The sequence below is a fragment of the Thamnophis elegans genome, chromosome 12, assembly GCF_009769535.1.
Source record: "Thamnophis elegans isolate rThaEle1 chromosome 12, rThaEle1.pri, whole genome shotgun sequence".
NCBI classification, from domain to species: Eukaryota; Metazoa; Chordata; class Lepidosauria; order Squamata; family Colubridae; genus Thamnophis; species Thamnophis elegans.
The window spans coordinates 47,658,875-47,683,626 of record NC_045552.1 but is presented as its reverse complement, the minus strand read 5'-3'; the positions used below and the strand labels follow the sequence as shown (position 1 = coordinate 47,683,626).

Here is a 24,752-nt window from a genome sequence, read left to right as displayed (position 1 = left end):
TCGGGCTTCGTTTCCTGGAGCATCAACGCACCGATTTTATTAAAAGGCACGAGCTTTTAGGAGCTGCTAAAAATCAGGCCCTTTCTGATTTTTTGTTCTTCTCAGGCGAGTCATCCTGCAGTCAACCAGAAACTACAATTCACTGGATGAATTGTGAGGATTACCTGGGTGATCCTTTCTCTAGATTTGAATATGTTTACAACAGTACCAGATCAGAATTCAGGGACATTAATTTAAGCCTGGCAGGTGTATAAAACACATCGCTGGACAGGCAATTCTTATTTCTTTCTTTTAAAAAGAGACCTGTTCAAACAGGCAGGCGCCTGGCCCAGTTTAAGAAAACTTTCAATATTTGCAGAAATACAAATACGCAGACATCACAGGATTGGATTCCAATAAATAGTTTAATGGGGTTTATACGACAATGAAAGGAGGCCTGCAGCAGCCCCCTTCTTTTCCCCTTTCCTCTGGCATGGGCCAGAGGGGGAAGAGGGATTGCCTGCTGCAAAAGCCACATGGCAGTGAAAAAGGGTTTTTAACTCACAGCTCTCTTCATGGAAGATACAAACACAGACCTAAGTGCTCTCACTCCGTGTTCCACCGTCTCCCTTGCGGGGTGGAAAAGCACGTGCACCAGGCTCTGAATACTGTATTTGTGGACCCATCCTCCCCTTCCCCCTTAAGCACCCTCCTAATACTGAGCACTCAGTACATGGAGGGTGAAACAAAGTCCATGTAGACCAAAAAAATAAAAAAAATAATACGTGAAGATGCAGGAATGGAGGGAACAGGAGGGGCAGCTGGATGACCAATCCATCTTAAAAAGGGAGCCTCTTCAGCTGCTCGTAGGTGATAAAAAACTGTCCTTGAGTTAAAGAAAGAACTTTTCAAAGGAGGAATTTCTAATCTCCCCCCCCCCCCCCTCTGGGTCTCATTTCCAGCTAAGTTAACATGTCTAGTTTTGCATTTCAATGATCCCAAGCGGACTTAAGGGGCTAGAATTGCAGAAATCAAGAGAATATGTTAGTATGAAAAGAAGACAAAAATTAAAAGCAATAAACAAATTAACAGCCCTGATTCCCCCCCCCCCAACACACACAATTTGGAATTATAATGGTTAATCATCATCTATGATACAGGGGAAAAAAGGGGGAGGATAAGATATTTTATATCACTTCAGTAGAAGGAACTGCACTGGATAGCTACCCAAAGATCAGCTAATATCCTGAGTGCATCATGAATATCAAATTTGGGCAGGGTTCGCCTATCACTTGAACAGGAGTCTTTCCCAAGCCTTAAAGATCCAATAACTGGATTTGATAAGGATAGAATTTCTATTTCTATTTCTTAAATTTATAGGCCGCCCAATCCCGAAGGACTCCGAGCGGCTTTCAGAAATAAAAATATTAAGAAAAAAGTTAAAAAACAAACAGAAGAAGGCGGATTAAAAGAAACACATCATGCACCCAGACTAAGCGGGGCTGGACCTCGGTCAAGAGGTCAACAGCCCCAGGCCTGCCGGATTAGCCAGGTTTTGATAGTTTTTCGGAAGGCCATGAGAGTGGCCAGTCTACCCAGTAGCTTCTGCTCCCCCAAAGTATGTAGAATTGTTCAACTCCCAAATTCACGTGGACTGCCTACATCAGCATGTCCCAAATAAAAATACACTGTTCAAATGTCTTTGCAGAACAAATTGTTCTGGGAAGCTAAATTGATCTTTAATTGTATCAGTTAAAAATTCAGAAGCTGCCTTTGCACAGCAGGTCAAGGGTGCCTAAATTTGACTCTATCTTTCTTCGCTTTTGGGATTCAGCAAGTTGTATGAATCAAACGAGGTCGATTAACCACTCAAAACCTTGTGTAAACACAGGAGTGGCTATAGCAATCCAAATTAAGTGCTTAGACCAATTAAGTGCTTATTAACATATAGCTCAGAGTGATTGTTCTGGTATATAATAATAACAATCAGGTTCACACAGCCTGCTGAATTAGATCAGAATAGGTCTGGGTTAACTTATGATTCAGCATTTGCAGGAAATATGCCACATCTACAAAACTCTTGGCTACGATCAATAATTGCTTCAAAAATATTCCCCAGCCTTCCCTGCATGATGGTGCCTCTGCCTATTCATACAAAAGGATACAATGATATTCCAGGGACCAAGTCTCAACCAATTTGGCCAGAAGCCTTTGTAAAGTGCGAAGAAACCCTCGCTTTTCCAAGTCTGTAGAGGCGATAAGAAGCCACATTCAAAATACATCCCAGTCTATACCTTCTGTGTTGCCCCAACATTTTTTTTAGATTTACATCCTGCCTTTATTTAGGAGCTTGGAGCACCCCATAAGGGGAGTCCCACTTCACCCCTATATACTGCTCCCGCCACAGCAAGAAAAGTAAGTAGTAGAGGAGGAGATAGAGACAAAATCAGCCAATGCATTTCCCTGACCTTGGGCCGTGATGTCGAACCTGTGGCACGCAGAGCCCTCTCTGTTGGCACACGCACTGTCGCCAGCTGGTCTTCTGGTTTTTGGCATGCTGGCCAGCTGGTCTTCAGGGGCGCTGGAGTGCCGGAAAACAGCCCAAAACTAGGCCATTTTTTCAGGCCGTTTTCAGCCTGATTTTTGGGCTGGTTTTCGGCCATTTTTCAGGGTGTTTTCAGGCTGATTTTCAGGCTGTTTTCTGGGCCATTTTCCGACTGTTGTTTTTGGGCCATTTTCAGGCCATTTTTGGCCCCAAAACCAGCCTGAAAATAGCCCGAAAAATGCCCCCAAAACAAGCAAGTGTGTGCCAGCCAGCTGGTCTTTGGATTTCTGGTGCTCTGGCACACATGTGCGCATGTGTTTTGGTTTGGGCACTTGAGTTTATTATTATTATAGTTTGCCATCACTTACTTAGGGTGAGAATGAACCAGGTGTCCCTACTATTAGTCCAGCACCCCTGAACCGCTACACCACACTAATCCTGACTCACTCAAGATGGTTACCCTTTGTTCTTACCTTTAGCAGGCCGTCCATTGTTCCCCTATACAGCTCCACGCTTCCCACTATGGCCCGCTGGTTCATCATGCGGGTACGAACCACGTCCACTGGATTGGAAGCTATGGCACCAGCCAGTCCACAAGTGAAACTGGAACTGGACAGACAAGCATAGAAGAAACCGCTTAAAAGCCTGTGCATCTCACAAAGTAACTAGAGATTGTGAATTCCTTCCTTCTGATTTCAGGAACAGGCCTAGTGTAATTATTGGGAGAAAATGTGCGATGGAAACCACAAGTTTTAGTTGTGTGTGGCACAATGACAGATTCTTCTTCTGAGTTTTCCAGAACTCATGTAAAAATTTAAGGACAGTAATACTGGTGCCTCACCAAAAGATGGCTTTGACACCATAGTCTCTTTGCTCCTTACAATTTCTAACACGGGTTCACATTTGTTCTCATTATATTTAAATGCTACGAGCTCTCGATTACGCATAATATTGCACCATAAATCTTAAGTTTATAGAGCTGGGTTCACATGTCATACTGAATCAAAACTAAACAAGTCCATAATGTGGCTTAATGCAATACCAGTATCCACCCACTAGGAGGAGGCACGATCTCCAGAAGTCACAGGGGAAAACTCCAAAATGTGACCTCGACTACTTATACTCCATGCCCACAATCCATGCTTCGTTTCACAGCCTACACAACTTGAGAGAAATACATTTAGGTCAACCCCCAGAACAGTGGCAGGTACTCACATAAAATGTGTCAGAATTGTGTCCCCCATGAGTCCTGAAAGTATTAAATGTTTCTTGGTGATGTCATAGACTGGTAACTCAACTCCTACCACAATAGCAGCTCGCTGAGCCGTGGGAACTACACCCTAGCCGAAGAAAAGACCAGAAGTTAGTATGGCTTTAACCCCATCTTGCTCAATGACCTATCGTATGACTTCCATTTATCCCATCCTTAACTGTTTTGAAGTTTGCAGGTTGCTTCGTTTTTCAACGGGTGAATAAAGGTTCCACTGGCATTTAGGTGTGATCTCAAGACTCTTGTTTATAGAACTCCTTTAAAAAGATAGATCTATACACCTGATTTATCAATTCCTCTTTTGACAAGATTCTGATTTCATTAACAAATGTTAATGCCGAAAATTAAAATCTATTATTTGCTCTGCATTATTCTGGTTTACGTTATTTTGCTTTTGCTTGCTTTGCCGTTCTCGTTCCTTGAGAGAATTAGGGTCTTACTGGCTGGTCCCTGAAAATCAAAAATAAGGGACCTTGATGAAGAAGGACAGCACTTCAATTGAGGGAAAGTATTAAAATTATTCCACTACTCTCAATATTTTTTTTTAAAAAATGTGATGGCTACCACCACGTTTATAACTTTTTTTCATACATAATTGTGATTCTAAAAATTCTAAGAGTCAACCACCAGTTGTCACAGCTGCCTAAGGTTTGATTCTTAAATCCAACATGTTTAAGCTGATGGTCAGCAGGTTCAAGTCTCCACTGAACAGACCTTAGCAATAGCATTTAGACTTATATAGTGCTTCATAGTGCTTTAAAGCCCTCTCTAAGTTTACAGAGTTTACAGAATCAGTCTATTGCCTCCAAGCATCTGGGTTCTCATTTTACCGACCTCAGAAGGATGGAAGGCTGAGTCAACCTTGAGCCAGTGCGGATTGGACCGCTGGCAGTGAGTTGAATTAGCCTGCAATACTGCATTCTAACCCTGCGCCACCATGGCTCATAATACTGGAAGGCCCTGGCCAAGGACTCTTTTTTAGAACAACCAAACTCACAGCATTCTGGAAGTGACAATGAAATGATGGTTGGATCTTTTGAGCATCACTAGGTGTACTCAGAGGAGAATCACAGCACTGATGATCTTACTTAATTAGATAATGAAACAACTGCAAGCTCAGAGAGCACCAAGGACCTCACAGTCATCTTTCTCCTCCTCCTCCTCCTCCATCCCCCCCCCTTTCTGGCATGGATGATGTAGTGTGGTAATGAAACTCCTGCAAGGAAACAACCCAATTCAGAGTATCGATACCCGAGGAAAGTCAGAATATAAACATAATTAAAAACTGTCTTAGAAAAGTGGTTTACACATTTTCCTTTGGAAGCAACAACCAAATAAATGGAGAATGGGAGGGAACACAAGAAGCACTTACCCTCCAGAGGCCCCGCGTGCCTTCCTGCTGGTAGATGTCTATGAAGCTTCCAATCATGCCTCCCTGGAAGAGGCTGCCCTGAGCTTGCATCCGAATCTAAAAATGAAGAGAGCAGGAAAGTCAGTGGACCTATGATCCAATATTTCTGTTAACCCTAAACCATTTTTGACAAGCATCTGTCCAGTCTCTTCTTGAAAGCTTCCAGTGATGAAGCTCCCACCACTCCCAAAGGCAAGCTGTTCCATGGGTTGATTGCTCTGTCAGAAAATCTCTCCTTATTTCCAGGTTGAATCTCTCCTTGGTGAGTTTCCATCCATTATTCCTTGTCTGGCCTTCAGGGGCTTTGGAAAAGAGCTTGACCCCCCTCCTCTCTGTGGCAGCCCCTCAGATATTGGAAGACTGCTATCGTGTCTCCCCTGGTCCTTCTCTTCACTAGACTAGCCAGGCCCAGTTCTTGCCATTGTTAATCTAGTGAAGAGAAGTAATATAATACAATATAATACAATAGCAGAGTTGGAAGGAACCTTGGAAGTCTTCTAGTCCAAACCCCTGCCTAGGCAGGAAATCCTATACCATTCAGGACAAATGGCTATCCAACATCTTCTTAAAGACTTCCAGTGTTGGGGCATTTACAACTTCTGGAGGCAAGCTGTTCCACTGATTAACTATTCTAACTGTCAGGAAATTTCTCCTCAGTTCTAAATTGCTTCTCTCCTTGATTAGTTTCCACTCATTGCTTCTTGTACTGCCCTCAGGTGCCTTGGAGAATAGTTTTGACTTCCTCTTCTTTGAGGCAACCCCTGAGATATTGGAACACTGCTATCATATCTCCCCTAGTTCTTCTTTTCATTAAACTAGACATACCCAGTTCCTGCAACCGTTCTTCATATGTTTTAGCCTCCAGTCCCCTAATCATCTTTGTTGCTCTTCTCTGCACTCTTTCTAGAGTCTCCACATCATTTCTAGGGAAGTGAAGAGAAGACGCCATTGCTAGTCTTCGATAGCTGGATCAAGCCTGCAAGAACAGGCTCTAAATGTTTTACTAGGCAGATTCCTTAGGATATAGAAAAAGTCCTTGCTAAGCCACTTAGCAACTGTTTGACATTAGAGCAGATCCCCCAAAAGGGTCCTCAGCACACAAACTCCACTGTGACATAGCTGTATTTCGGATGCTTGGCAGCCAGCGCACCTTTACAGCCGGTTTCATCATTGTGTGGTCATGTGTTATGGTTTGTGACATTTTGGCCAGAAACAACCCACAAAAAATATCCATAGGAATGCATTGGCTCACTTAACAACTGCCGCATAAAAGGCCATAAAATCAGGTCAGTTACATGGGTGCCTCGACTTACAACATCATGACTGACGAAGGCAATTCTAGCCTCCATTTTAGTCATAAGTCGAGAATTATTTGCAATCTACAGGTACATCCTCCACTTGCAACAACAATTGAGCCCAGAAACTGGCCAAGTGAAACATTTGTTAAGTGAATTTTGCCCCTATTTTACCACTTTTCTTGCCCCAGTTGTTAAGTGAATCACTGCAGTTAGTAAATTAGTAGCACAGTTGTTACGGGAAACCGGTTTCTCTATTGACTTTTGCATCTCAGAAGATTTCAGCAGGAGAATCACGTGACTGCAGCCGTCATAAATACGAGTCAATTGCCAAGCCTCTGAATTTTGATCCCTTAACTACGATGCCAGTTAAGTGTGAAAAACGGTTATCAGTCACTTTTTTCAAGGATGTTGTAACTTTGAATGGCCACTAAATGAACTGTTGTAAATCGAGGACTACATATATCGATAGAGCAGGGCTGCAAGAGACGGTTATAGAATTTGAAAATGCCAGGAAGTAAAAATAAAAAGCATCAAGAGACCAGCAATGATACACAGCGACAAGTATCCCACAAGGGAGGCTCCTCTTACCTTTAGTACATCTGTTGGATTAGCCATAGTGGAGGAGATCACCCCTGAAATCACTCCACAGATGACATTGATTAATATCGTTTCATCTGCAATTAGAAAGAACATGGTGTAACCCAAAATGCTGCTTAAGAAGAAAAAGAAAGCAACAGAAGTTAAGATTTCAGGAAGGAAAAGTAAAGATGAAAAAGAGTATATGTTCTTATATATAAATTTATTTATTTTAGGGAAAAGACCAGGTGCTCAGATTTTCAAACCATCTCTTTCTTGTACCTAAAGATATTGCAAATCTTCAGGATTCCAATCAAGCCATTCTTTTTCCAGATCGTGAGTGTATAAAGCAGCAAGTAGATGAGCCCATTTCCTTGCTTTTTCCCCCAGAATGGTTAAGATTCTAAAAAAAGGAATTGCCACCCAATCCCTTAGGCTCCCTGGGAGGCATCTACGCAGAAAGAATTTTTGACAGAAAGTCTGTAGAGATTCTCAGTCATCCAGGTTATGGTTGTCCCAAAGGTGCTTTTTCGGGAGGCAGGTGGACTTCCTTGCTTTTTCTTTTGAAGACGGTTCCCTTCTTATCCAAGAAGCTTCTTCAGCTCTGACAAGACAGTGAGGAATGGAAGGATTGATATTCCTTGCGGACAGCTGGTCATCTGCATCCTTTTAGTGGGTCATTGAAGCACTTGGAGGTTTATCTGTGTCTTTAGGATCACCTGAGTAGTGCTCCTAGTTCCTGTAGTCTGCATTTTTCTCTTTGGAAATCCATTCCTAATCCCATACCATTCCAAAGGTGTTCATCCCAAATTGTATAACTAAAAGTCTGTCCCTGAAGACACAGATTATCTGATTTATATTCCTTGAGAGACTTTTCGGTCCCTAAAGATACAGTTAATCCGTCCATTCCCCACTGTCCTCTCAGCTGAAGAAGCTTCTTGGATGAGAAGTGAAATGTCTTCAAAAGAAAAGAAAAAAACCAAGAAAGCCCAATTGCCTCCTGAAAAAAGCACCTTTGGGACAATTTTGGATAGAGATTCAGTAGAATCTGAGAACCGGAAATAATAATAAAAAATACCCAGCCAACGTGATTAGAGAATTAGTTCAGAAAGGAAAAGCCAAGAGTTAGAGCAGAGTTAGGCTGGGGAGGGCAGGGGTACTGACCGCAGCACTCTCCAAAGAGACCGGGTCACTCTCTGCCCAGGGCCTGCAGGAAAACAAACATTTAAGACATAGTTCCCATAAGCAGAGACCACAACACACAGCATATGTGATAGTGTAGGCAGAGGCAATTTGATGGGCGATGAGAAGGCAGGCAGGGCAGCACAACATCTGGATTTTCATTGGCGTTCCCCCGTTTTGAATGTTGGAACGAGCGTCAAAATGACTGCATTCGGAGGTATGTTCTTTTTTTTTTTAAGAAGAAAAGCACTGGATTCTAATCACTCTGGAGATTCTCAGTCATCCAGGTCATGGTTGTCCCAAAGGTGTTTTTTTTTTTCAAGAGGCCACTGGACTTCCTGGTTTTCCTTTGAAGATGTTTCTCATCTGAGAGCTGAAGAAGCTTCTTGGATCAGAAGCGAAACATCTCCAAAGGAAAAAAACCAGAAAGTCCAGTTGCCTCTTAAAAAAAAAGCAGCTTTGGGACAGGATTCTAATCTTCATCAAGGAAAATAGGAGAACCAAGGGACTTGATCTAGATTTATGCAAATGTCAAAGAAAAGATCAAGAGGAAACTAAGTACAGGTAATTCTTGACTTACGACTATATTGAGCCCAACATTTATGTTGCCAAGTGAGAGACCACTATTAAGTGAATTTCCCCCCATTTTACAACCTTTCTGGCCGTACTTGTTAAGTGAATCACTGTGGTGGTTAAGTGAATCAACGGGGTTGTTAAGTGAAATCTGGCTGCCCCATGGACTTTGCTTGCCAGGAAGTCACAAAAGGCAATCAGATGAGCCTGGGATACTGCAACTGTCATAAATGTGAATCAAGTAGCCAAGCATTCGAATTTTGCTCAAGTGTACCAAGGGGAGGCTGCAACAGTCGTAAGAGTGAAAAGCGGCCGTAAGTCAACTCTGTTCAGCGATGCTGTAACTGCGAATGGTCACTAAATGAATTGTTGTAACTCGAGGACTACTTGTAGAAGCAAGTAGATGGAATGAAGGCCTGAACTTTGCTTGCTGCGGCAAACTTCCTGGCTCTGTGACCGAGCATTTCCCCTTTGTCCCATCTGTTTTATCTAGAAAAGAGGGTTCCACCACAAAACCGCGCTCGACTAAACCGCGTCCAACTAAACCACGTAGCTGACGTCAACAACAGGGCGACAACAGTGCGGAGACAGAAGCACGCTGTAAACCCTAAACCTAAAATTAACCCCTAAACTTAAACCTAACCCCTCTAAACCTAATCCTAAACCTAACCCTAAACCTAACCCTAAACCTAACCCTAATCCTAACCCTTAACCTAACCCTAAACCTAACCCTAACCCTAACCCTTAACCTAACCCTAAAGCTAACCCTAAACCTAACCCTAAACCTAATCCTTATCTTAAGTTGAATCTGCTTGCTTTCAAAGCGCTATTTAAAGCGCCCTTCTTTCTCCGCGCTGGCTGTTGTCGCCCTGTTGATGATGTCAGCGATGCGGTTTAATCGGGCGCGGCTTAGTCGAGCGCGGTTTTGACGGGTCACGGAAAAGAGACCATGTTCTCTCTGATAAAAACATCTGTGCAGCCATATCCTGATGTGCTCCGCAGCAGCTTTTGCTTCAATACAGCTGTTAATGAATAGCAATAGCACTTCGACTTATATACTGCTTCACAGTGCTTTTACAGCCCTCTCTCTAAGCGGTTTTACAGAGTCAGCCTTTTACCCCCAGCAATCTGGGTCCTCATTTTATCTACTTCGTAAGGGTGGAAGGCTGAGTCAACCTTGAGCCTGGTGAGATTTGAACTGCTAAATTGCATGTATCTGGCAGTCAGCAGAAGCAGCCTGCAGTACTGCACTCTAACCACTGCGCCACCGCAGCTCATGTGATTGATAATGAAAACCTTTTCAGGGCCTGAGTGCAATGCAACCAGGGAAATGCATCCCAAAGTGGCATAGGAAGAATCAGAAGTATAGATTGAGGAGAGAAAAGCATAGTTCAAACTGTCTTGGGGTTAAAAAAAAAATGCCAGCCCCAAGCCCTTGATATAGAACATAGGTGATTTTTTCCCACTTTTATATCATCCTTGGCATTTCTCTTTGCCCATCTTGGGAATCTGAAAGTCCAAGCAGCTCAGGTGAGCCACAGCCAGACTGATTATCACCACAAAGAACCACAAAGTATTTTTAGCATACCAACCTTCTAAACGTTTCACAAAAAGTCGTTTCAAACTCTGGTATATACCAATCTTTATGGTGCCGTAAGATGCTTGTCTTAATAATGCCGGTGCAATGCTGAAACACACAAAAAACAACAATGATCCATATTAAGAAAACAGCAGCACTCCCACACTTCATTTCAGCGAGCCTCACAACAAACCATCAGTGAACCGTGTAACACATGGGTTAGTCCTTCATGTGATCCCAACAGTATTGCTGTACAGATAGGCCTTGACTTACGACCACAATTGAGCCCAAAATTTAGGCTGCTAAGTCAGAAATGTGTTGGGTTTTGCCCTATTTTACGATTTTTCTTGTCACATTTGTTAACTGAATCACTGCAGTTGTTAAGTTAGTAGCACGATTGTTAAGTGAATAGCAATAGCACTTAGACTATATACTGCTTTACAGTGCTTTACAGCCCTCTCTAAGAGGTTTACAGAGTCAGCATCGTTACTCCAACAATCTGGGTCCTCATTTTACTGACATTGGAAGGATGGAAGGCTGAGTCAACCTTGAGCTGGGATGGATGGGGAAGGGAGGGGAAGGAAGGAAAATAGCCATAATACTTAGACATATACCACTTCACAGTGCTTTACAGCCCTCTCTAAGCGGTTTACAGAAACAGCATATTTGCCCCCAACAATCTGGGTCCTCATTTTACTGACCTTGGAAGGATGGAAGGCTGAGTCAACCTTGAGCTGGGATGGATGGGGAAGGGAGGGGAGGGGGGAAGGAAGGAAAATAGCATAGCTCTTTGACTTATATACTGCTTCACTGTGCTTTACAGCCCTCTCTAATCAGTTTACAGAGTCAGCACATTTGCCCCCAACAATCTGGGTCCTTATTTTACCCACCTCGGAAGGATGGAAGGCTGAGTCAACCTTGAGCCTGGTGAGCTCTGAACTGCCAAATTGCAGTCAGCCGGCAATCAGCAGAAGTAGCCTGCAGTACTGCACTCTAACCACTGTGCCACCACAATTCAATCTGGTTTCCCCTTCGACTTTGCTTGCCAGAAGGTTGCGAAAGGGGATCACATGACCCTGGGACACTGCAACCGTCATAAATAGGAGTCAGTTGTGAAGCGTCCCAATATAAATCATGTGATCCTGGGGATTCTGCGTGAAAAAATGGTCATAAGTCACTTTTTTCAGTGCCGTTGTAACTTTGAACGGTCATTAAACAAACTGTGGTAAGCCGAGGACTACCTGTGTGTGGTAGGCAAGAAGCTGTGCATATAGGAGATGGAAGTGGTACTTACCCGGAATACAATGCTAAAATTCCTTCTTCTCTGGAGATGCGGAACAAGGCATGGAACATGCCCCGGTATTTGATCTCTCGGAAACGGGAATCAATGCTTTGACCTTGGACCTGAAGTCGTGTTTTGGTGAGATCCACAGGGAAGGTTCCTAGGATAGAAGAAGCCGCTGAATCACATAGCGGAAATGATCGAATGATTGCTGTGATATATTAGCTGTACCGCAATTTGTAGGATTGACGATAGATCAGTCACAGACCTGCCTTTTTTTCCCCTAGTGCCAAAGGGGGTTTGAGGCTAGCCAAACTGTTCAACATGATCTAATAAAATTCTTCACGGTACAAGCGCTCCAATGGCAGTAAAGAATATCAGGAGGATTCTGCAATGGTTTTTGTCGTGAAATGTAGTCCAGATTCCCAGCAGGGAGGGAGTGCATTCCAGAGGAATGAGAGACAGTAATTTTAGGTAGTTTGGTTGGGAAGGAGAGAGACAAGTCTCTTCCTAGACCTTCTCAGACTATATATTTAATGATGCAAGTAATTGCTTTAGTTCAGCAAGATTCTGTCTAGAGGCGAGGGACAATAAAGGAATCTGCCTCAAAGTAAATCTGCACATGTTGATTTTGTACTTTTGACAGTCTTCCATCTTAGGTTTTGTGCAGACTGATTGATTTTCAGAAGTACAACTCTGGTGGGTTCAATTCTTATTAAACTTTATTAAGAAATTATATACGGCTGCCCAATTTAGTCACAGTGATCCCGAACAGATTACAGAAGTAAAATCCCAAATACCAAACCCAATAAATCTCAGCCCACAGACGACAATAATCAAATCAACCATTTTTCATGGGCCCCGTATCACCCTGGTCCCCAGGTCCATTGGCAGAACCATGTCTTCATGGATTGCCTTTCAAACAGTATCAAGGTGGAGGAATCTTATTTTTTGCAGGAATGATGTTCCAAAGATAGGGAGCCATTAGGAGAAGACCCTTCTTCTTGATCCCACCAGACGGAGCTCCTTCATGGAGAAGACCTGTAACATACCCTGAATAGATTTTTCACTTAGCAAAGGTAAGTTAACACTTTAACCGAATAACAGAGTTGGAAGGGACTTTGGAGGTCTTCTAATCCAGCCCCCTGCTCAGACAGGAAACCCTATACCATTTCAGACAAATGGTAATCTAATCTCTTCTTGAAAACCTCCAGCCAAGTTGGTGCACCCATGATTTCTGATGGGAAACCTCTCCACGGATTACAGATAGTTCTCGATTTACAACAGTTTATTTAGTGACTGTTCAAAGTTATTACAGCCCTGAAAAAAGTGACTTACAACCGTTTTTCACACTTACAACCACTGCGGCCTTCCTATTGGTGAAAATTCAGACGCTTGGCAACTGACTCATATTTATATAAATCGAATAAACCTAAACCTAAACCTTATGACGGTTGCAATGTCCTGGACTCATGCGATCCCCTTTTCCGACTTTCTGACAAGCAAAGTCAATAGGGAAACCAGAGTCACTCAGCCAGTGTTGCTAGCTTAACAATTGTGGGTGATTCACTTAACAACTCTGGCAAGAAATGGAGCAAAACTCACTTAACCAATTTCTGGCTTAGCAACCTAAATCTTGGGGTGAATTATGGTCTTAAATTGAGGATTACCTGTACAGCAATATTACAGGGATAAAATGAAAGACTAAACCAGGAGTTACGTAGCGTTGTGAGGTTCGCCTAGCAACAACAATTGTGGTCGTAAATCGAGGACTACCTGTTCTTATCCTAACTGTCAGATGAAAATTTTAGGATGCAAGTTTTGACAGGTTTCACATCAGCTCCTGTGACAGTAAGTGTTACGCTTCCACCTCTATGGAGATTCTCAGTCATCCAGGTTGTCCCCAAAGGAGCTTTTTTTTCAAGAGGCAAATGGACTATCTGGTGTTTTCTTTGAAGACTTTTCGCTTCTCATCCAAGAAGCTTCTTCAGCTCTGACTGTATGGAGAATCCTTCCATTCCACACCATCCAGTCAGAGCTTCTTTGGATGAGAAGCGAAATGTCTTCAAAGGAAAACAAAAAAGTCCAGTTGCCTCTTAGGGAAAAAAAGAAGCATCTTTGGAGTGTCAGCTTGAATCTGCACAACAATAACTCCGGCATTGTGATGTTCTTTCTCCAAAATAAGGACTGGACACTCAAGGTCAACTGCTGGACAGTGATTTGGGGAGGAGGGGGGGAGAGCTGGGCCAAGACCAGGCCGCCCAACGGATTTTCCTGCCCTTTCTCGCCTGGTCTCCGCAGGCCGAGTGGGAGCAGGTAGGCCGCAGTGGAACCGGGCTGGGGCGTTGCTAGGCACCGGGGAAAGGGGCGTGGCCTACCGCCCGGTAACTCGAAAGGGGCGGTGTCAAGAGAAAGCGCGCATGCGCGCGGGGCCCAGCCTTTCCTCTCCATCTCACCCACCGAATTCGGCCACGAGCGACGCCAATCCCCCGTAGACGAACGGCTTCCAGCTGAGGACGGACATCGCGGCTGCGGAGGAAGGAAGCCACCGGGCCCCCTCCCCCCTTTCCAGGTGGGGCTTCGTCCTTCCTTGAGCGCCAAGCCGCACTCCCTCGTTTCTTCCCCCAGCCGGAGAGGATTCACGCTTGGTCCAGACGGCAGCCGGCAAAGGCCAAAAGTCTTACAAAGGAGAAGGGAGCGGGGGGGAAAGGAGGTTCGCTCTCAGCGGGCTGGGAAAATGCGGAGGAGAATCTCGAGGCTTGCGATTGGAGGAGCTGGTAGGTTGGGCCTAAAAGCAGCCAATGGCAGAGAAAAGTCTGGGCGAGAGGCGCCTGCCCCGCCCATCCTCCTTCTCTGGTAAGGTGTTCTCCGCAAGATCGAAGGAGGCGTGGCTAAACCAAGAGGGGGCGGAGCCCAGAGGGGGAAGAGAAGGCTTTGATCTTGCCAAGGGCACCTTTCCATCAGCCGCAAATTGGGGAGCAAACCAGCAGGAAGATGCACAGCAGCTCCATCTGCAATAGGGAAAATCTTGCTTATTCCAGTTCTCCCTGGTGGGGCATTCACCAATGGAAGGGCAGTTTTAAGAATAGGATGGAGGGCTGTCTGCATTCACCCGTGCTGGAAGGTCTGGCAGATGTGTTCATGCAGCAGGCAAAGCTCAGCTAGCTTTTTCATTTTTGTGGCTTCGTACAAGAAGCCCGTTAACGTTACGTTTAGGGTTCGGTGTAGTGTGCGGGCCTCAGAAAACGAATTGTGCCTACATATAATAATAATAACAACGGCCAGAATTGTTTAAGGGCAAAATTGGAAAAATGAAAGTATATCTCGTGGTGGAATAGTGATAAAGTGCTAGAATGTGTGAGATGGATAGGCTGACAATGGAAATAAAAGATAGGAGGAGAAACTAAATACTATTAGATTTGGAATATATGGTACAGCTGGTTAGAGAATAGAGGCAAAGATTAAGGAATCGTTAAAGAAAAATGATCAACAAAATAGATAATAAACATAAGGATAGTTAAAGATATGCAATGTTAAAATATGACAAGTGATAAAAATGTTATATATAACATAACATCTGCACAGTGCGTAGATTACTATAGGTTCCTAATTTCTAGTTAGTAGTGTGGGAAGTTATCATCCAGCCCCCTCCCAGAAAAATGAAATATCCTAGGAAATATTGAAAAGGCAGAATATTTCTCTGGATATGAAAAGAAAGAAACATGTTTTAAAAGACAGAATAGTTTCCTGTAGCTTCCTGCCCATCCCCACTGTTAATGAGCCATTGAGAAGGCCAGGCTAGTCCCTTTTACATAATAAAGACTTCTCCACTGCAGCTCCAGGGATTAAAGCATGATAATATTGGCCCTTTACTCAACTGACCACACGGCATCTGAGAATTCAACCAAACCTGGATTCAAAAGACAGCCTAGAGAGTTGCCCTCTGCATGGCCCCAGGGGAGTCTGACAACCAATCAGAATACATTTCTTACACAGGAACAAGAGACAGAGAGGTGGGACTGAACAGGTTATAAAAAGCCCAGCAAGCCCCTCCCTCAGCCCCTTCTCTTCTTCTCCACCAACATTGAAGCATGTGATCACCTTTTCTGTTCAGGGCTCAAGCCATGTGGTCCTGTCCACCAATAAACCATCTTTCCAAGCAGCCTCCATGTCTCCAGTGTCTTTTTCCCCACTTGGGAGTTGAACCCAGAAGGACATTTCTTTCATCACTAGTTATAAAGGAATGTGTATGTATATAAAAAGGGAAGAAAAAAAATAACCTGTATGTACATATGAGGTACACTGATACTGAAGTGTTGTAAAGATGAAAATTGTGATATAAAACGAAGATAATTGCTCAATAAAAATCATTAAAAACGAGTTGTGCCAACTGTCATTTGCAAACATATTTGGGATTATCACACTTTATGGTTTTCTCACTCTCCTGCCAATTTATCAGCACTTGCCAACCCCTCGCAAAATGTCTGAGGTGCAGTATTTTAGTTGAAGAGCAGAAGAAAAGCATTTTCTCTCTTCTATCAAAACAGAAAATATTTGTGGCTCTGGGTTGACCTTCCATCACGCAACCAGGTAACAGCAGTGTTAGAGAAGGGCAGCAAATCAAAATATCCTTAGAATTCTTAATAAAATATTAATCTCCTCTCTGTAGGAGAAGGAAAAAGGCTTCAAAAATTACAAAGATATTTTTTTATCCAAAACATATCTTCTGTGTTGACTAAACACATCAGTTCTTCATTGTTTAGGGTAGAGATGTGCTGCTTGTTTTTATTTCTACTTTATGTATTTACCCACTCCCAAAAAGGGGGGAAGCCAAGACAAATTCATGGATCCGTTTTCCACTATTTTAAAATTAAGAATATAATGAATACATAATACAGTAATACATTTAGTGTGTTTAGTGATGTCCGGCTGACATATTCAAATTTACAATCTGATCATTTGGAGCTCCTTAAGATGACGAGGGACATGGTGGCTCAGTAGCAAAGATACTGAGCTTGTCTGGCAGAAAGTTCAGCGGTTCGAATCCCTAGCGCCATGTAACGGAGTGAGCTCCCATTACTTGTCCCAGCTTCTGCCAAACTAGCAGTTCGGAAGCATATAAAAATGCGAGTAGAAAAATAGGAACCACCTTTAGTGGGAAGATAACAGCATTCAGTGTGCCTTCAGCATTTAGTCATGCCGGCCACATGATCACAGAGACATCTTCAGACAGCACTGGCTCTTTGGCTTTGAAACGGAGATGAGCACCGCCCCCTAGAGTTGGGAACGACTGGCACATATGTGCAAGGGAAACCTTTACCTTAAGACTCATGACAGGCCGTTGGGGGGTTAAACTCAGCCTGAGGCTCATGCACTTTTACTCTGACGCCCACTGGCAATTCACATCTAGCATATTTCCTCTGCTCAGCTATTTATGTATCGCCAAGGCAGCCCAGCTCATGACACTTTAGCAGCAGAGAAAGCAAACGTATTACAGAGGCCACGTTCATTGATTAATAAACAATAACCCTCACCATTGTCATCCCCATAGCAAGAGTAATTGAAAGCCTTAAAATGTTCTGCTTAACTACCTACAATACGACAAGGATGCCAAGGTGAATAACAACCAAACCACTTGGGGGAAACTCTTCTGCAAGGTGAGAGCTCCCTCCATTATTGGCAAGCTCCTACCTCACCTAACTTTTGCATCTCCACTTGGGAGAAAGGTCCAGAAGAAGTGAATTTCAGATAGAGTCAGCCTTGAAGAAATCTGTGATCAAAGGGGCTACATCAATTACAATCAGCACTTTGAAATGCACCTGGAAGCCAATGCCATGCTCACCATGCTGAGTTGGTTCTCCCCTCCCAGCAGGTGGGCAGCTGCATTTTATACCGATTGGCAGCTTTCGACTAATGTTCGAAAGCTAGTGCATCTAAAATGTGTTCAGTAGCCTAGCTAGTGGTGATAAGGGCCTAAGTCACGCTCCCTGGGACCTTTGGCTCCCGATAAGGCTGCAAACGGCACAATCTTCCCTTATCAGGGGGGAAAAATAAATCAGCTACTGCTGGAAACAAAAACAGTATGTTATGTACATTTTCCACCACTGCCTGTAGAATAAATGCCTGAAAGGAAAAAAATAAAGTAGGAAAGGTTCCATTAAATAAATAAATAAATAAATTCCAATAAATAAATAAATAAATAAAACATGAGAGGGGGAGAGAATATAAGCTGGCAGGTACACCCCCACACAGGAGAAGCCTCTTAGACTTGTGGGTGGATGTGCCCACGAGAAAATTATTGAATGAATCAATGTGATGAGAGAGGACCAGTGGTGGGATTCTAATAATTTAACAACAGGTTCGCGCAGGGTCAAGTTCGCCTTTGTGGGAGGTGTGGCCCATCCCCGTCCTCCAGCTCTGCCGCACATGCGGAACGAGCCTCCCGCAACGGCCAACCTGACCCTGGACAAACCAGTTGTTAAATTACACCCCACTCCCCTCCCGCTATCAAGATGGATCCTGGGCTGCAATGGAGGAATGGGAAACAGAGCTGTTGTGGTGATGAAGAAAAGACACGCAGGCAGGAAGAAGGTTGTGAAGGCACTCTCAACAGCTTGTGAGAGCTCTCCTTTTATTGTCATAAAAACATTTTACGTGACAGAAACTGGCAGAAGCTAATTGATCAAAGTTTACTTATGCTGATTGGATTAGCTAGACAAAAATCCAAGCTATGTTTGAGTAAGCTAATAGACAACCAGATGTTGTTGCGAGTGATGGAATATGCCTACGTGCCAGATGTTGTCTCATCTTTGTTAAGGAAGGATCAGGTTAATGATAATTGTGCTGAGTTGCATTACTCAGGCTCACACTAATTAAGGAAGGATTATTTTGTTGATATTTGCATTCTCCATTGAGAAAGGAGAAACATCTCCACGCAGAGCGGTCGACCCGAGGGATGGAGGAACCGGGAGACGAAAGAGGGAAAGCGGTCTTATTCCTTTGCGTCAGCTGCTCCATTGCTTGTTTCTCCATTGCAGCACAGCGCCCAGCATGCACTTGGATAGCGGGATGTGGGCGTAATTTAACAACCAGCTTGCGTGAACTGATATGAACTGGCTGAATCCCACCACTGGAGAAGGAGATGAACCAATGTTTCTGCTTTGCTCCAGTCAAGCTCAGGTGTGGATATTCTGATCGCTTAGCTAAGAGAATTTAGCCCATGTCTTGAAAAGACTGCTCAACCCTTGCCAAACAGTTATATTGCAACAAAGCAAAGGTAAAGATGTAACTGTGGGTTTTACTTCACTAGTCGTAGCAGACTTTGGAAGGCGGTGCTCACATCTTGCTCTTCAAGTCAGGAGTCTGTGTTGCCCAACGACGTTTCTGCAGTCACGTGGCCGGCATGGCATCCTGCTGCAGGGCAAAACACAGGGCAAAACACAGAACGCTGTGGCCTTCCCACGGAAGTTGTACCCATTTACCTACTTGCATTTACATGGCGTTTGATCTGCTAGGTTGGCAGCAGGAGAGGCAAGGGACGGAGGGCTCACCCCATCCCATGGGTAGTAGGACTCAAACTGCCAGAGCACAGACCTTCTCCGGCACCTTTTCTTCAGTTGCTGTACTGCAACTTAAATGAGGATTAATGCAAAAGTCCAAGCAGCAGAAATGGGAAGCTGAAGACACGGTAACAGTTCAAAAGTGGATTTATTAAAGCCTAGATGCTGAAGTGGGGGAATGTACTGCTGCTTTGCATCTGGAATTCAGGCCTTTACTGCAACCGGGAGGCACCACTGCTCCAAAGAGCACACCAGAGTTTCCTCCTGCATTTTCAAATTTTAACGTTGCGCTGTCCCCCCCTGCCTATTTCACAGAGCCAATGTTCTGACCACAAAGCCTAGAGCAAGCCCTTTCTCGCGTGTGCAAGGAGAGAACCAGAGCAGTTTGAGTTAATAACGATTTGATGATTTCTCCCAGGGAGGCCTGTCTCTATTTTCTGAGCGATCACGTGATCGGCTTCCCGATGAGCAGTGTCTATCTTTGATGGTCTCTGTTTTCTTGTGCTTCTCCTCACCGAGGGGCGTTCTGCGCTCGTATCTGTCCCTTTCCGAGCCTCTTTCTCGAGATCGCTCTGCCCCGCTATCGTATTTGAGCTCTTCTCCTTGTGGCATCCTACTCTGGGGGCGGAACCCAGATGTGCTGCCCCGAGTTTCCTGGTTTGTCCTAGCATAGCGTTCATAATCCGGGTCCTCTTTTTCCACTTTTATCTTGGATTTGGGGGGAAACACATCTGTAGCAGGTTCCTCTTTCAAGTGTTTCCGATGCTCTCGCTTTTCTTTCTTCTTCTTCTTTTTCTTTTTTTCTGAAAGTACAAGAAATGTAATCAAAAGGATTTCCGCAAATCTCTCCTTCAGATGCTTTTCTAAGATCCTTTATATATTTCCTGGTATTCCATCTTTCCAGAAACTCTTTCCCAGCTTTCAAGTTTCAACTTTCTTTCAAAATGATTTGAGAGGGAATGCTCCTCAAACCGTCTTGCCCCAATCTACTGACCATTTTTTTCTTTAATTTTGTATTTCTCCTGTTTACCCTGAAATGTTGGCTTGTTAACTCTAATATCTACTGTAACTCCTCTAACAGAAAGAACTGGCACTTTCTATTTCATTTTTGCTCATTTTCAACAACTTTAAAAAAAGTTGTGTGAATTTTAGTTCCCCAAATTTTAGCTGGGAAAGTTAAAGTTGCTCAGAATGAGAAACAATGCCCGATTTTATGTCGCAACAAATCTTTAAAAATAGGGAATCAGACTTTTCTCCTTCATCCCAAGATTTTTTTTGGTTCTCTAAAAGCCTGCAGTTAATCACGGCTGAAACACCACAGATATATTGATGCAGGTATAATCCACCCTAATCAGATATAATTTAAAAGCCAGAAAACTAATAGGATTCTGGATTTCCAGGTCATTCTTCACTGAAATGCTGCACATATTGTGTATTCCTTTATCTCAAAGCTTCCAACAGCTTTAAAGTTGAGATTTGCATGCGGCATAGAACCACGCAACAGCCTACTTCAAATAAGGCACATTGTAGCACAGCATGTTGTGTGAAGAGTGGTGATTTAATCAAATGTGATTAAACAAACTATGAGTTTTCCAGGTTGTATAATTCTGGCTACAGAAAAAAGACTTCTCACCTTTCTTGTGCTTTTTTACTTCCACTTCATCATCTTCTGAGGGTTCAGCTGAACTTGGGGGAGGGGTTTTAATACCGCATCCTTTCTCACGGAGAGCCTTTGTAATCTCATCCGTATCCTCATAATCTTTGGGTGGGCGGTAGTTGGCCACGTGGTCCACCCGGATTGTCCTTCCTTTTATCTGCAAACATAAAATTACAAACATCATGAAACTATTAATCCCCCCTCCCAGGAAGCTATATAAGCAGGTAACCATCAAATATAAGCAATTTAAGATTTTGGCTTAAGATACAGTGAAGCCTGAGATAATCTTTGGATTATTATGAAAGCAGCTTTATTTTTTGCTGATATGAAAAGAGGATTTTCTTCCTGCTGCTCCCTTCCTGCTACGTCCAGGAAGCCCTGCATAAATTCACTGCATCTTTTCATCAGAGGTCTTGGTGTTTCTAAATATATATTGTATGTGTGTTCTGACCCAGCCTTAACAGAAACAAGAAACAGACTCCTTGTCCTGAAAAACCCCTCTTTATTTATTTCCTGTGAATTAATGACATTCACACACCGAAAAGGCCAGGCAATAGTCCTTCAAATAGTTCACTGCAGTAACAGACCTTATCAGTTCCTTGTGACAATTGCCAGGCCGAGATGAGCCAAATCTTCAGAAATCCGAACTGTTGTCTCCTACAACCACTACTCTCCTTTCCTTTTATTTATTCCCCAGCCAGGGAGAGGTCCATTTACCGTCCATGTGTGCCTTGCTTCCTGAGTGGACTCCTGAGTGGACTCAGTTGTTCTCCTCTTCTAACAGCTTTGTGCATATGCACATCTGGAACAGGCCCCAGCTGTTCTTCCTCCCCACTTATCTCAGCCTCCAAAGGCAGTTGCCTCTCTGGTGGCTGGGAAATGTCGGACAGCTCTGGCTCTATCTCTGCATCCGATGCAGAGCATCCATCAGAGCCTTCCCCAGACTCCAGAACTGGCTCAAGTTCCTCCCCAACCTCCTCATCATCCGAGTCTGCTGTCAGCTTTGCTGGCAGCTGATGGGCCGCAACAGTGTGAAACTGTATCACAGCCCAATCTGAGAAGCAAAATACCCAGAGGATTTCCAATGACTAGACTAACCTTTATCCCATTAAGGTTATCAACTGCAAGAATAGTGCTTCGCTGATCCTCGTAGCAAATGAAGCAGAAACCTTTGGATTTCCCCGTCTTTTTATCACGTACCAGGTTGATGTTCACAATTTCTCCATACCTGAAGAGAAAAAAAAGGAAGTTGACAATATTTAGTCTTGGGTCTAAAGAACAAAAAATTGAAATGGCAGAAGCATGGGATGATTTTTGAGAAAATGCAAGTGTTGATGTAGGTCTTAAAGGCTGTAGCCCTGTTCCATATACTGAGACTAAGAGCTATTTTACTAGATTACATCTCATCCAACATTTTGAATCAACTAGGTAACCTCTAAGCTTTCATAAGGTCCCCAGAAGCAATGTAAGAATATTATTTTCTAAACTTCTGCTTTAACAAATAATCTCAGGAAAAAACCTGCTCTGGAATAGATGCTATTCCAATACGTCTGGGTTTTCTCCAACGACACACAAGATTGTTATTATTTTCATATTTGTTTCAGCTAGACTGATGCTTTTAGTTAAAACTAAAGGCATCAGTTTAGCTAAATAAAATAAATTTTATTGTTCCGAGCTTTTTTTAAAAAAATGGTGTCCCTGTGGATTTTCCCAGTAGGGAATTCCACATTTACACTGTAAAGCCTATAATAGCACAGCACCTCCCTGGCAAGAACTGGCAAAATCATTGGCAAAGACTACACTGCACTATTTTGAACCAAGCACTATTCAGTTCAACAGCAGCTGCTTCTAAATAGATGTATGGGATTTCACTGTAAACATTTAAAGTTAATTTCACCAGTTACCCTTTTATTCCCCTTCACTGTTGTTATTTGCATTATATTATGGTTTTAATTGAAAAGCAATGTTAAAGCAATCCCAAACAAACAAACACCTTCTCATTTTCTGAAGTTAAGTTTTCCTTGTTCTCACTTACTGTGAAAATACACAGATAATGTCCCCTTCAGTCAGTTCATATGGCAATCCCCCTAAGAAGGAGAAAAAGAAGGAAAGTGATTATTAACCGTTTAGCCATTTTCCTGTATGACTAATTATAGTTTACGATGCTGCAGGGGCTTGATATGGGAAGATGCTTCCAGGCACAACCACGCACCCACAAACACCCAGGCGCTGTCGCTATACTCTGCGTGCCAGGAGACCTTATCCTGCACTCCCAGCTCTGCTTCACGCTCATTCAGTTTGTTGATCAGCTTCACTTTGGTTAATGGGCTGGAGAAGGAAAGAAGAACAAAAAAAAACATGTCTTAACCTACAGTTCACAATTTCTTTTAAATTCCTTCCACAATTCCTTCCTGCCTTCCAGGAAGAGATGGTGATCCCCAAAAATTACTTATATTGACTCATTTCATTCCACGTTCATTTCAGAGATCAGTGTTACCATACACACATTTTATCCCTCCACCACTGCCCACACCATACCAGGCCAACTGAAAGAGAGGCCTGAATGGACAGACATATTGGACCCTGGGCATTTTCTAGCCCACTGATAGTCCCAAAGATGCTTTTTTAGGAGGCAACTGGACTTTCATGTTTCTTCCTCCCCCCCCCGCCCCCCTTTGGGGACTTTTCGCTTCACCTCCAAGAAGCTTCTTTAACTCTGATAGGATGGTGGGGAATGAAAGGATTTATACTCCTTGCAGACAGCTGGTCATTTGCATCCTTTTAGAGAGTCGTTGAGGCCACTTGGAGATTTGTCTGTGTCTTCAGGGTCACCTGAGTGGTGCTCCTGGTTCCTGTAGTCTGCAATTTTTTTTTCCTGGAAATCCATCCCTACTCCCAGACTATTCCAAGGGTGTTCCACCCCAAATTGCATAGATAAAAGTCTGTAGAGATTCTCAGTCATCTAGGTCATGGCTGTTCCAAAGGTCCTTTTTCAGGAGGCAACTGGACTTTCTTTTCTTTCTTTTCAAAATCCAGTTACCTCCTGAAAAGGCACCCTTGGGACAGCCATGACCTGGATGACTGAGAATCTCTACAGACTTTTAGCCCACTGATACTATATTTGCCTCTGTCCTATATACACATATATGATATACTCATCCTAGTAGCTTAAAGATTAGCTTAACTGGAGCAAAAAAAAAAAAGGCAATTATTATTGCCCCTTGCCCGAGCAGGGGGTTGGACTAGAAGACCTCCAAGGTCCCTTCCAACTCTGTTATTCTATTATTTGCTAGATGAAAACGCACTCTGTGTATGCCCAGAAGCACTCTTCCGCATTAGTATTGCATCGATTCCACGCTACAGAGTCACCACAGAGTTCCGAAGTTGAAAACTTATCCCCAAAAAAGCCCTGCTCCCACTTTTCCTTTTCCATAAAAATATTTACTATTATTTTTGTTGTTATTATCCAACTGCCACTTACTTCATCCCGAAAGCGTCCTCTTGGATTTGCACATGCGTCCTACAGGCCGCTGTACTGCGCAAGCGTGAGCCCGCCTCTTCCTCTCTCCAATAGGCTGAACCTCCTGGACTGTAATGAATGAATTTTCCCTTCCTTCCGTTTCATCTCCTACTCTCTCCCTCTCCGGAGTTCAGCGGGAAACCATAGAGGTAGAAATTGTAGAAGAACACAAAGCTTACATTCCGCGCAGAAGGAAAGATCGACCTTCTGATGTCGCCGATCTAGCACCTCGCTTCTCGATGGTTAAAATTCTGCAGTTTGTCTTTGAAACTTCAAACGAGTTTCATTTGCGTTCGAAATGCTCCTAAAATCACTTCTTGT

General features: G+C 43.4%; 2 protein-coding genes across 2 annotated transcripts; both read right to left on the bottom strand.

The window, feature by feature from the left end:
• Nucleotides 1-391: 391 nt before the first annotated feature.
• On the bottom strand, nt 392-15,376 carry SLC25A14 (solute carrier family 25 member 14). Its single transcript, XM_032228419.1, has 9 exons — nt 14,156-15,376; nt 11,708-11,855; nt 10,427-10,521; nt 7,092-7,177; nt 5,167-5,262; nt 3,740-3,864; nt 2,998-3,133; nt 2,145-2,225; nt 392-860 (listed from the first exon to the last, which is right to left on the bottom strand). The coding sequence occupies exons 1-9, from the start codon at nt 14,217-14,219 to the stop codon at nt 819-821; spliced, it is 873 nt and encodes a 290-aa protein (XP_032084310.1). The 5' UTR covers nt 14,220-15,376; the 3' UTR covers nt 392-818.
• A 2,906-nt stretch (nt 15,377-18,282) lies between these two features.
• On the bottom strand, nt 18,283-24,465 carry RBMX2 (RNA binding motif protein X-linked 2). Its single transcript, XM_032228498.1, has 6 exons — nt 24,393-24,465; nt 23,124-23,239; nt 22,947-22,998; nt 22,010-22,139; nt 20,888-21,068; nt 18,283-20,057 (listed from the first exon to the last, which is right to left on the bottom strand). The coding sequence occupies exons 1-6, from the start codon at nt 24,395-24,397 to the stop codon at nt 19,645-19,647; spliced, it is 897 nt and encodes a 298-aa protein (XP_032084389.1). The 5' UTR covers nt 24,398-24,465; the 3' UTR covers nt 18,283-19,644.
• Nucleotides 24,466-24,752: the final 287 nt, after the last annotated feature.

Bases quoted from the DNA above. Each gene is read 5' to 3' on its own strand.
- RBMX2 (XM_032228498.1), bottom strand. The intron at 21,069-22,009 runs GTTAGTCTAGTC...TTATGTTTGCAG, and splicing joins ATAACCTTAATGGGATAAAG to ATAAAAGGAAGGACAATCCG. The intron at 20,058-20,887 runs GTGAGAAGTCTT...TTGTACTTTCAG, and splicing joins AGTAAAAAAGCACAAGAAAG to AAAAAAAGAAAAAGAAGAAG.
- SLC25A14 (XM_032228419.1), bottom strand. From the start codon at position 14,219: ATGTCCGTCCTCAGCTGGAAGCCGTTCGTCTACGGGGGATTGGCGTCG. The intron at 10,522-11,707 runs GTAAGTACCACT...TGTGTGTTTCAG, and splicing joins ATTTTAGCATTGTATTCCGG to CATTGCACCGGCATTATTAA. The intron at 3,134-3,739 runs GTGAGTACCTGC...TTGTCTGTCCAG, and splicing joins ACAATTCTGACACATTTTAT to TTCCAGTTTCACTTGTGGAC.